Source organism: Pholis gunnellus (assembly GCF_910591455.1).
Source record: "Pholis gunnellus genome assembly, chromosome: 24".
Taxonomy (NCBI): domain Eukaryota; kingdom Metazoa; phylum Chordata; class Actinopteri; order Perciformes; family Pholidae; genus Pholis; species Pholis gunnellus.
In genome coordinates, this window is record NC_136551.1 from 8,131,203 (window position 1) to 8,143,326 (window position 12,124).

Genomic DNA, 12,124 nt, shown 5'->3' on the forward strand with positions numbered 1-12,124 from the left:
ATTAAAGTTTGCTGGAGTCTAAACTTCCCCAAATTAAATAAAGAGCAGGACAGAGCCGCTAACTTTAGCCTAAACTGTGTTGATGTGTTAAACCAGAGCATTTTTTTTCTAATCCCATAACAATGTTAGCTTTTAACATGCACCAGACTTTCACCCAGGAGACCGCTGTTCGTGTCCCGTGTGAAAACCAACATTGACTTATTTCTTAATAAGTAACACCACTTCCATGGTTACTTTAACCCAAACCACAATCTTTTCCAAAAACCTTTTCAAGTACTTTTTTTTTTCTAAAACCTGCAAAACCAGGGTGAGCTGATAAAAACTATTTCATAAAATATCATACAAACATAGTGTAGCGTGAGCAGATCCTGCCCCGAGGAAAGCGGGGCAGGGGAAGAGGGTTAAATTATTCTAAAGAACCAGAGTCTTTAGTTTGGATCCCAGTCACTTACAAATGGTAAGGCTGTGGTTTTATTAAGGTTTTCTCACAACAATCAAATACAACAATTTCAATTCAATGAAACAGTCTCAGTGCTACAAAAGCTAATGCTGACACTCTGCTGTAACAGGTATTCCCTACTCAGCTTTTGCTGGTTTTAGCCTTTTCTTCTTGTTAAAGAAGTATGATCCAGTCTCTACCCTGGAAAATCCCCGTCTCTCTCTGCTCTGCTGGCTCCTTTTATGCTGGTCTGAGGCTGGTACCTCCCTTATTTCATGCGTCACTCACACATGATTCATCCTGCTTTTAGGTCTGCAACAGAATGAAACTGGTTTTATCCTGTTTAGAACAGGAAGGATATTAGTTTTGAGTGACTATTTTACATAAAGCGTCGAAGCAGTTTATATGTTAAATCACTTTTATCATGAAATAAAACAGTTTACATGTGGTAATAGTTCTACTTTTAATTCAAACAGGTTATATATTATATATATATATATATATATATATATCCTTTTGGCCAACTTTGAAACAGGAGCCTCACTGAACTATCCGATCAATAAAGCACGACATTTTAGCTGTTAATCTCACCATCTCACTCAATGTTGGCTCAGCTTGTCCTTATGCTACACCACAGCAAAAGATAAAAAATTATAAATACTAAAAAAACGCAGTGTCTTGACATCACTGTTGGAGTGTGATGTGCTTCAAATTAAAGCTGCAAAAGAAATGGTATGATTTATTATTAAAGCCCCAAAGTAAAGCCAACAATTCCAATATACTGGGAGCACTATACAGACGGTCTGGTGCTGCTGAAGAATGTCACTCGTTTGTCGTCTTCAGGAAAGTCTGAAGACACAAGGGTAGAAGAGGCGGAAGGTCAGGTTAATAAATACGGGAAAAGTTTGCACAGATTAACAACGGATGTCTGGAAAACCATAAGGGACCATAAGCCTTTTAGAGCTGTGTTAAAAAAAAAAAAAAAAATCATAATTAAAAGGGGAACTCCCATTTTACACAGGTGTTGTGGAACACTACTGCATATGTGAACAAGTAGTAATAAACCTTTAGTGTCTCCAGAGGGAGCTGCGTGAAGTCTGACAAATGGCCTCAAGTGATGTCACTCGAGTCTCGAGGCGGAAGACTACAAGTTTTAAAATTGAAAATAATCTGGAGGTTTGGAGTGAGAAAGGAGTGAGACCTCTGTTGCAGTCTAGAGGCTCCAGGCTAATTTTAACTGCTATTATCGCCCCCAATTCTCTGACCAAACTGTCGCTAGAGGTCCAGTGGCATTGTGGGTAGTGTAGGCAACCAGGTTTTTATGAGGACGCAGAATATATGGAATGAAAGAGTCGATCTCTGATTCTGCTGCATCGATTTTGATCTTTTGAAAAAAAATTGTCCATTGTTTGTCCGACTCTGTTATCGGCGTGAAATATACATTTTAATATACATCATTTATATGCATGAGGAGAAAATAGGGGCCAGCTGTATTTTTAAATATAACGATCAAAAAGTGTTCAGCCCATGAACTATTTCACTGTGAAGAAACTACTGTTGGATTACATGCTGCTGTAATAGCGTTGTGGTTAGATCAGTCACAGTGAGTACGGTTGGGAACTGTAACTATCAGTTAAAAGACCAGAATCTGAGTTCGCCAGTCAGGTTTCTGTGTGATAGAGAAACAGTTCCTGTATTTATCTGCCTTGTTTTGAGTGTCCCCTTTTTCTCTTAATTTCTTTCTCGCTCTCTCTCGCTCTCTCTCTTGTTTGTTGATTTTAGATAGTAAGATCAGACTTGTACAGTAATTTAGATATTATTAGAACTCTGTTATACTTTGAACAGCAGCTTTCTGTGATTACTTTGTGCATGTGTATTGTGATAATAGCTGGATATGTGGCATGTGCTCAAATTCAAACCTTCACTGTTCACTCTGAATGTGGAATAGTACTTTGACCACTGACATTGTGAGTGAATACTAATTATGAGACTGGATTTACAGTTTGGTTATTGGTCCCTGTTCTCAGGGTGGTTCCCCGTTAATATTAATAATTGTTAATAATCTTATTGATATTAATAATTATATTGATGTCAATAATTTCGTTTTTCATATTTACTGATAACTAAACTCGCTCCTGCCACATCCCAACATCAGTCTCTCCAATTTCAACTGAAGGGTGCAATGTGAAATCAAGGTTCATGGCATAATGGGAAAAAGGCCAATTATTGTCTGCCTCCTTTATTAAAACACGAGTTTGTTTGGCTGCACTGTAAAATGTATTTCTGACAAAGTAGCGTTGGCTGCCCCAAGAATTATGGGGCCGACAGTATTAAACCACACTACTATAAAATTCCTCACCTGTCAAACAGATGAAGTGAAGATGATCTCCACACGGGAGATCCCTCCAGTGGAAGCGGCCGTCGGTGTCGACGCCGCCACAGGGACTGGTCATTTGCCAGATGGACTCTGTCTCCCAGTAGCTGTAGTCCACAGAGGCACCGTACATCCAGGTCCACGTACCCGCCATCAGGTACCTAAAGAGGACGCATTGAAATTTTAAGCGGATTACAACCAAAGCATCTGTTTAGTTTAGAGTGTCAGCAATTGTGACAAAAATGTCTTTGAATATGAAATATAGCAGTTATTCACTTGTGGACCTGGGTCCCTCCTATTAATATAGCACTTTGTCACAATCTGAGCTTATTGACTGTGGCTTCTGTTTGATTATCATTGCCCCTTTGATGACCTGTTGACGTACCAGCTGGTTGTCTGGTGTAATAAATGGCCCTGATATTAAAGTAATGAGGGGGAATTATCTTTGAGAATGGAGGGATCAGGATTGTACAAACACTATGGATTCAACTGTGGTTTGGAAAATTATAACAACTTTTGTTGATCCGTCCCAAACGAAATGATTTATTGCTATCGTTATTAAATGGCAGTGCCCAAGTGTGGATGAGCGTCAGTGTGTGATTGTAAAGGCAAGGATTGGCTCGGAAAATCTTTCCTGGATCAATAAAGGTGGAAAAAAAACAACACCATACCACACCGTCAAGCACATCTTAGAATAGTGTTAGAGGAATGCAGTGGTGGACACCAACATGTTCCAGTTATAGTGGAAGCAGACAGACCTCGGAGCATTTCAAAGTCGTATTATTGTTGGCGCCGCTGTCGTAAAGGCACCCGGATCACTTTCAGTTTTCCTTAACAACTACCAGCGACACAGTTACTTTGGTTGTTCAACCGTCCACCACCTCCACTACTGGGGATAGTAACGGTAAAGAACTTACATTGATACTCTTTGGTAAATTGAAATAGCTACCAAAAGCTACCGGGGGGGAAAAAAGAGTTATCCTCTTTCTGTTTTGATTGTGAGGCTTATAGGGAACTAATCAATCTAATTTAAACGGTGTCATTAATCCATATTGTGCAATCTACTTTAAATAACAAAACCTTTCTATTGCTACTTTAAGTAAAACATACTGTTACTTCATTTATTGGTTTGAAATGTACTTGAGTTAAGTAAAAATAGATTTCCTTTAAAATGTGCATGAAATTAGGAATGTGTAGTTGAGAAAGAAGAACACTTTTGGAATTGATTAAAGGCACAAAAAAATGCACAAACAAAAGAAAGCCAGATTACTCTTTCCACTGATTAACCTCTGACAGAAAATAGTTGTTCAAAATCTGATGCTTATGGAAGCTGCCACCAAGAAAAAACCTGTATCTCACATTCTAAACTTTATCTAATTATACATTTGCCGGGAGTGTTGCTGGGGACCCAAAGGGAGTGCCGTGTAGAATTTGGTGCAATTTGGACACTCAACACATTAGATATCAATTAACTTTGAATAAAGATGCAATAGCAGTCAGTGCAGCAGCAGGGGTGGAGCTTCAGAGCTTTTGATTTACTATCTCATAATTTTGGGACGGTCAAGTTTGACTTTGTATGTCATCATTTTGACAAGAAATAAAAAATATACACGAAAAGTCAGACAATACAAATAAAAATGCCTTTCATTGTCACGACCAGGCCGTGCCTCCTGTTTTGCCCTGTGTTTCCTGTGTGTGTGTGGTGTGTACTCCGCCCTGGTCTCCTCCCGGCTTCCTCCTGATTGCGATTCATTCACCTCACCTGCCCAATCTACCCAGCTGCCTCCCATCAACTCGTCACTCAACAGTATATCTACCCCGGTTTTACATCCACTCTCCGCCAGATTGTTGTTACAACTTCTGTGGTAGCTCGTTTGTTCTCGGCCGCCCAGTATTATTGTATTCTGAGTTTATCCAACTGTGTTCTCTGTTGTCCTTACCTTGTCTCCCTGTGCCTGTAGTTTGGATCATCCCCTCTGGCTCCCCAGTCTGCCTGCCCTGCCTTGTTCTGCCTGGTTCCCCACCCTCGACCTCTTGTCCTCGGTTCCCTGCTGCTCCATTACATTTTACACTTTGTGTCCTCCCAGAATAAAACCCTTACACTCTCTTACTTCCTGGTCTGCGTTTGGGTCTGCCATCACAACCTGTGACATTCATTTTTCTTTTCTTGGATGACGATCCATATAGGCCTACAGTATGCAGAATCAGCACTATTTTGAACCTGGATTTGATGTGATTTGAATGGTAACATCAATATAAACTGACTGGTAAAGGAGACTTTTTTACTTTTCAAAGTATAAAAGAACAAAAAAAAAAGCAGGAGTTATTATCATCTTGTTATTAGATGGAGTACCTGCGCAGTCCCAACCAAACATGTTTGGTGAGGTTGAGGGATGCGTTTCTCATCACCTCCTCAACCTCCCTCTGCTCCTCCTCACTGCGTATGCTGAGCAGGTCCCAGTAGAAGTCCCTGCAATAGAGCAGGGCATCCGACCAGCACAGCTTCTTCTTCACCACGGTTACATTCCGGCCCATCACCACCGCACCGAAGAAGGGATCTACCAGTTCTGTAAAATGCGAGCGAGATTCTGCGGTTCAGAGATGCTGCTGTGACAGTTTTCCTCTGAGATATTCAAAACTCTGTATTGGGGTTTAAAATCACTCATATCATCCTGAAATACAAAAAGAGATCTTTGATGGACTTACCTCCGTACAACTCCAACTCACACATTGTCAATATTCCTCGAGAGTCATCGAGATACACATTGACAAACCGGCCTATCATCCCACCACAGTCGAAGGTTCTGGTACTTCCACTCGGGATGGATGTGATAACAGCACAGCTGAAAGAGAGACAGAAATTGAAGGATAATTCTTTATAACAATTTGTTTGGTTCAGAAAGTGCAAAATGTTTTTGATGTGGCAGTCAGACAATTGTTTGTAGAACAAAGCAACAGATTGTTCAGACCACTTTTTGGAAGGTCAAACTAAATAAAGAGTACTTTTTTTTTTTCCTCTGGCAAGCTCAGTGAAGCATATTCTCCACAGACAGCCGCTCAAATCGCACCAATCGAACTTACTTAACAGGATCTATAATTGATTAAGTCCCAAGTTTTGCTAATTGCACTATAGGAATATTTCCCAATGAACGCTATGGTGGTAAATCAATGAATAAATAGATACATATAAACAACACTGATTTCTTCCTGTTCACTCCTCATGGAGCCTACTTGAATAAAACTTCTGTCTACAAAATAGTGAACACAGTCTCACGGCAGTTCGGTTTCCTGTACAGGGACACGGATTGTCCGTTTTTTCCGTGTCCCTCGGCACAACTTTGTTTTCGGGACGACATTACATTACAAACGAAAGTTAGGTTCAAGCAACAAAACTACTTGGTTAGGTTTGGGAAAAACATCATGGTTGGCCTTAAAGTTAGGGTTAGGAAAACAACAAAACCACTCCAATAAAACTACTTTCAGATGGTTTCGGCAACAAAACCACGTAATTAGGTTTAGGAAAACTGTGACAAACTATTTGGTTAAGGCAACAAAACCACAATGCTGCATCAAACAACTGTCTTTTGGTTGAAAAACCCTGTTTGTTGGACCCATTATCCTCCCCTGCTGTCCTCTCGAGACTTGGGGGGGAAATAAAGTGTCACATATACTAATCTACATCTATCACAATCTAATCTTGCATAATGCCATGAAAACTGGTGGAACTCCTTCTACTGAGGAAGCTCTTGTTATACAGTTGAAAGTATTATTAAATGAAATTAAGATGATAAACATATTATTTTCTGTGAGATATTTGTATGCTAAATGCATGCACTGGTGTGGTGGAATCACAATTCCAGGATTACCTCGGGTTGTTGTTGCCGTTGTTCTCTGGGGAATTCCCAATGAGGATCTTGGCATTATTGATCCTCTGGTGTATGTCATCCCTGTTGGTGATGCTAACAGATGAGATCCTGTAAATGGCCGGCAGGAGTAGGCTCCAATGGCTCGGTCCTGTATATCCTGTATGGGTGCAGGATCCGGCCGAGTAATCTGGGTTTCTATTCCCATCAATTGCCTTCGAAGCGACTCCATCGTGAGCAGTCGATGATTGAGATGCCGTTCCGCTGGGCGCAAGATTTGGCAAAGAGGTAACTTGGGTGTGACAAAAAAAGGTGAAACTTGATTAGTCTTACACAATCTCCCACTTTTGTCATTTTCGTTTGATCTTACATTTCATTTCAACTCTTTCAGCATCTCAGACAATTTAAAAGTTGTTTATCATGCTGACGTTCCACTTTTTCTTCATTAAGCTGCATTGACATTCAAACAGTTTTGAGTATGTTAAAAATGTATATTATGTAAACAAATCAAAGGAAGCAATAACAATGAGTGACGCAGAGACCTCAAAAGGAAGGGAGGCAAATAAAAAAAATGTATGAGAGAGTGAGACGGAAGAGAAGGAGAGAATACATGATGGGAAAGCATGTGAATAGTCGGTATAAGATTGAAAACATCTTTTCCATGAAGAAAAGCCTTCAGTGTCGTTCTTTGCTTTCACTGAAGAAAGCAAAGAAACAGATGCTCTTGCAGCATCTGCGTTAACCTCCTCAGGAGCCGCCATTGTTGTTTTGAACCAACAGTTGCCACTGCGTGTGACGTCTGTTGGCAAAGGCATGATCCGCCCTACTCTGAGTCATGTTGGCTTATTCCGATCATTGTACCCTTACGCTTACCAATCTGACTCCTCAAACCTAAACCTAACCAACTCAGTCAACAAAGACCAAGAGTATTATCCAATCAGAGGCAGAGTAGGGCGGGTCATGACTTCACAATCATAGGAAAACAAATGTGGCCGCCCATAGCTGCAAGTAGCTCCTAACGGGAGACTGACTAAGCCACTGTGGTTGGGACCCAAATGCATTATTTAAAGCCTGACGAGACGGATTTTTGGTTTTTGCATGATCTTGCGATATTGCCAGAAATGTCTCATCTTTGGACATGACCAGCTAAAGGTGGCCAATTGTCCACATTATCTGCAGTACTTGTCTGAGCTGGTCGGTCCCCACTTTGCTGTTATCCGTGGAGTCCGGAAGTATCTTGTTATTAGTTTCCATTTGAATCCCTTCCGAGGATTAGAACTGGTCTTAGTAAGGTAGTTAGTTTGGGCCAGATTTATAATTTCTATAATAACCTTATTTATTCTTTTAGTTATAATAACTTCCGACAGGCTCTATGGTCGCTGTGGCGAAACATTTATGAATTATTTAAAAAAAGATTTTGTCCTGGCAACAATGTCACGGTTACTCAGGATAAATCAAATGCACCAAAGCAGGCCAAATATGGTGAAATCTAACCGGGACATTGGTTCTAAAAAAGACATGAAGTCATTATCAGTTTTTGAAATTTGGATGAACTGACCTTTAAATGATCGAATGGGAAATGAGGGCTGTTCTGGCAAAAACATAAAAGGATTTAACTAAGAGAAATGTTCCAACAAAATACTCATGTCGGAGCAGGGATACAATAATTGCACATCACTGCCATTTTATATATATATATAAACTCCGCCCCATTTTAACCCTGTCAGATGCAGAGAAGCTCGTCCACGCCTTTATCTCCTCAAGACTGGACTACTGTAACTCACTCTACACTGGGATCACTGGCAAGAGCATCCAGAAGCTGCAATACATTCAAAACAGCGCTGCCAGGATCCTGATGAGAGTCCGGAGGTATGAGCACACAACACCCATTCTACACTCACTACACTGGCTCCCTGTCTCATTCCGGATTGACTACAAAGTCCTACTACTCACACATAAATGCATAAATGGACATGCACCTCCCTACCTACAAGAACTCATCACTCCCCAAACCTCCACCCGCACCCTCAGATCTTCAAACAGCTCGCACCTCCGGGTCCCCAACACCAAGCTCCCCACCATGGGCGACCGGGCCTTTGGCTCGGCAGCGCCGCGCCTATGGAGCAGTCTCCCTGACCACCTAAGGGCAACACAGACACTGGACTCTTTAAAGACTGGCCTCAAAACCTTTTTATTCAGGAAGGCGTTTCTGACCTTGTGCTAAATCACGGTCAGCTATTTCTTTTGTGTTTCTGTTCTTTCACTGTTCTTTATTGTGCTTATGTTTACTAGTTTTTTTATTATAATATGTTTTAACTATGTTTTTAACTATGTACTGGCTCTGTGGCACTCTGAGATTCTCTGATTGAAAAGTGCGCTACAAATAAAATGCATTATTATTATAGTTGAGTCTTGAGGTAAATGTTTTTAAAACACCAAAGCAACGATATATTTAGAACTTAAATGAATGAAATGGATCTCACCTGTGAAGCCAGTTAGGAGCCACAACTGGAAGAAAACACCTTTAAAATGAAAACGATTCTTCAATCAGAAACATTCAGACAGAAACATATCTTTGAAACTATGCATTCTTTTTTTAAATTAGATAAGAGATAAGATAAGATAATCCTTTATTAGTCCTGCAGTTGGGAAATTTAAGGATTATGGAGATGTTTTACCTTATTAAAAACATCTGTCGCGACACTGAAAAGACTTTGGCTGACTTTAGCTCGGTCAGATTTCTTTTGGACAAATTGTTACGCACGTGTCCTCTGCTATTGGTGAAAATACAGAAATAAAAAATCCAGTAGAATTCTGAGCTTTTGATGCACTTCTCAAGGACAAACAGAACCAGATGAAAAATGGAAGGTTGAGTTACAATACAAACAATCACACACGTTATTCTGTGATGACAACTAAAAGCAACTAAAAGTGAGTCTTCTGAAAATTGTAAACTTGAAGTTTTCAGTTTACCGTTAATGAAAAAGGTTACTTCATTAATTTCACATGAGTAAAATATCTGCTCTTTAAACTATGTACATAGTGTTGGCAGTGGTAAGTAAAAAGGGAGATTTGTAATGTAAATTAAGTCAATTTAGAGGTTATATTGAAATGAGTCCAAAGTACTCCTAATCCTGTTTTTGCAAATACATGTAAATCTGTAAATCAGTCAATACTATTGTGTTTCACATATTTATTGTGTGGAAACAAATATTTACTTGTTCTTATCATTCACTATTTCATTAACCTGTTTTATTGCAGATGCAGCCTGTCTATTTTCTTAAAGGACTGCTCATCTTTCCGATCAACACCTCAACACCTTTGAGTTGACAGAAAAAAAAATCACTTGTAGCTAAAATATTCAATATCTTATATTTGGATTCATATTTAAGGGGCGCAGTAACACAATTCAACAAAGTAACAAGAGACAGACTCATATATATTTCCATAAATTAGTATTATCTTATCCCAAGCCAGTCTGACTTGAATAAGCAGCAACGCAACGGATGGCCGGCTGATATTACAATGCAATGAAGTAGAGCTAACCCAGAGGGAAATTTGATCAACCTCAATCTAAATAGTGTGAGTCATTGTTTCTGTCATTTGTTTTCATAAAAATAAAGAAATCAACTTCATCTGAAATGTTCTGCATGACTAAAGGATGGACTGAACCCTCCTTGGTGGCAATGTCAGCAGAATGAGAGTAACTTTATAACGATATCAGCTCTTGCCCACACAGTGGTTTCCTTACTTATACATTTAATTACAAGAAAAAGTATTGTTTTTCTGAATATAGAAGTGATTTGACTACCAGCAGACATCTTTGTCTGCTGGTAGTCAAATCCCATTACTTTTCAATGTCTGTATCAATGACAAATGTGAAACAGAGTGGCTGTGGTGGAACAACGGGTGCATGGTCGTCACAAATAACACTGATGCTGTTAAAATACCGATGCTGATTAATGCGAATTCACACTTGTGAATATATACAGAATGCTTCAATTCCAGGAAAATTGTTGGATAAACAGTCTTAAATGCTAAACAAATACAACTATTCACACAGGTAAGTGCAACAAGTAAATAACATGACTATTAGATTTAGCTTTAAAACTATTTAAAGATAATACTCACAGTAAACATATTTGCAGGTCATCAGCGACATCATGCTTCCAACATCAGAAACCTCAATTGTAATCTATGTGGCAGGTGAGGCTATTAAAACACCTCAGATGATTTGCATGTGCTTTGTCAAAGACCAGAATTTACAAGTCACAAGGTTCCTTGACGTTTTTTTTTTTTTTAAATCAAATTTATTTAAAAGGGACCATGTACAGTTTAAACATAAATGTCTCCATTCGATGCACTGTACCAGATTATACCTTAAGCTAATTTGCATCTGCAGTCCCTTGGCAGGTCAAACAAGGACAGGACAATAACACAGTAAAAGGGAAAGACGCAATACAAAGATATACTATAAAAAACATACAAGACACTCAGTACAACACTACACACAAATAACATAAAAAAATAATGTTTGTCACTAAAATCAAGTCAGAGAGACCACAATAATCGAGGTCAGTGTGTGCAGTGTTGTGCAGCTTTTAAAATACCTTTTAAGGTTGAGGCATCCTTGTCTCTTTAGAAGACTCTAATGTGTATCCCATTCGAAGGCTGAAGGTCATTGAATAAGGAAACGGTAAGAAGTGGATGGGAAACACATTTTCTCTGACAGCCTTTCAGGAAATTCAGTTGAAATTTGCGCTACATGCGGATGGAAACATGACTTCATCTGACATGTGACATGGGACCTCTTTTATCACTTTCTTTTTTTAAGGGTCTCAAGTTAAATCCAGGCGGTAAATTCCAATTTTTGAAAAGTTAAGCAAATGCGAAGTGCCTTAAACCTGCATTCTTGCTAATAGTCAGCAGGGGGCGACTCCTCTGGTTGTAAAAAGAAGTCAGATTGTAGAGAAGTTTATGAGAAAATGACTCTACTTGAAATGCATGAAATGCCCAACAAGTTATCCTAAAAGAAAAGAAAGAACTTTAACCCATTCACAGTGTGTTTTCAGTTGATGAATGTTAATCGGAACCTTTTGGACATTTAAAAATGTCTTATTCCATGTTCAGTTGTACTTAGCTTCACTCTCTGGTGTCACTTCTGGTTCCAAAATGCCAAACTCAAGGCCTTCAAACTGTAGTCAACAAACCAATGGGACACCACAGTGACATCACACTCATTCTTCTTCTTCTTATAAAGTCTATGGTTTAATCCTCAACATTATTTTTTTGAATTTGTGTTTTTGTGTAAAATCGTAATCTGCAAAGTAACCAGTAACTGCAGTTGTCAGACGAATATCGTGGAGTATTATATTTCCCACTGAAATGTAGTGGAGTAGAAGTACAAAGTAACTGGATACACTCAAATAAAGTTCCTTGATATTGCAC

The 12,124-nt window shown here is 39.3% G+C and overlaps 1 protein-coding gene across 1 annotated transcript in view; it reads right to left on the minus strand.

Moving 5' to 3' along the window:
* Positions 1 to 1,229: 1,229 nt before the first annotated feature.
* LOC306715310 (cilia- and flagella-associated protein 47-like) overlaps positions 1,230 to 12,124 on the minus strand; it is a gene marked incomplete at both ends in the record, with an annotated part of 56,800 nt that continues 45,905 nt past the window's right edge. The window contains 7 exons of the mRNA XM_079185627.1: positions 1,230 to 1,288; positions 2,799 to 2,974; positions 5,167 to 5,380; positions 5,520 to 5,656; positions 6,680 to 6,787; positions 8,461 to 8,528; positions 8,690 to 8,816. Coding sequence (XP_079041753.1) covers positions 1,230 to 1,288; positions 2,799 to 2,974; positions 5,167 to 5,380; positions 5,520 to 5,656; positions 6,680 to 6,787; positions 8,461 to 8,528; positions 8,690 to 8,816 — 889 coding nt within the window. The remainder of the gene's footprint in view (positions 1,289 to 2,798; positions 2,975 to 5,166; positions 5,381 to 5,519; positions 5,657 to 6,679; positions 6,788 to 8,460; positions 8,529 to 8,689; positions 8,817 to 12,124) is intronic.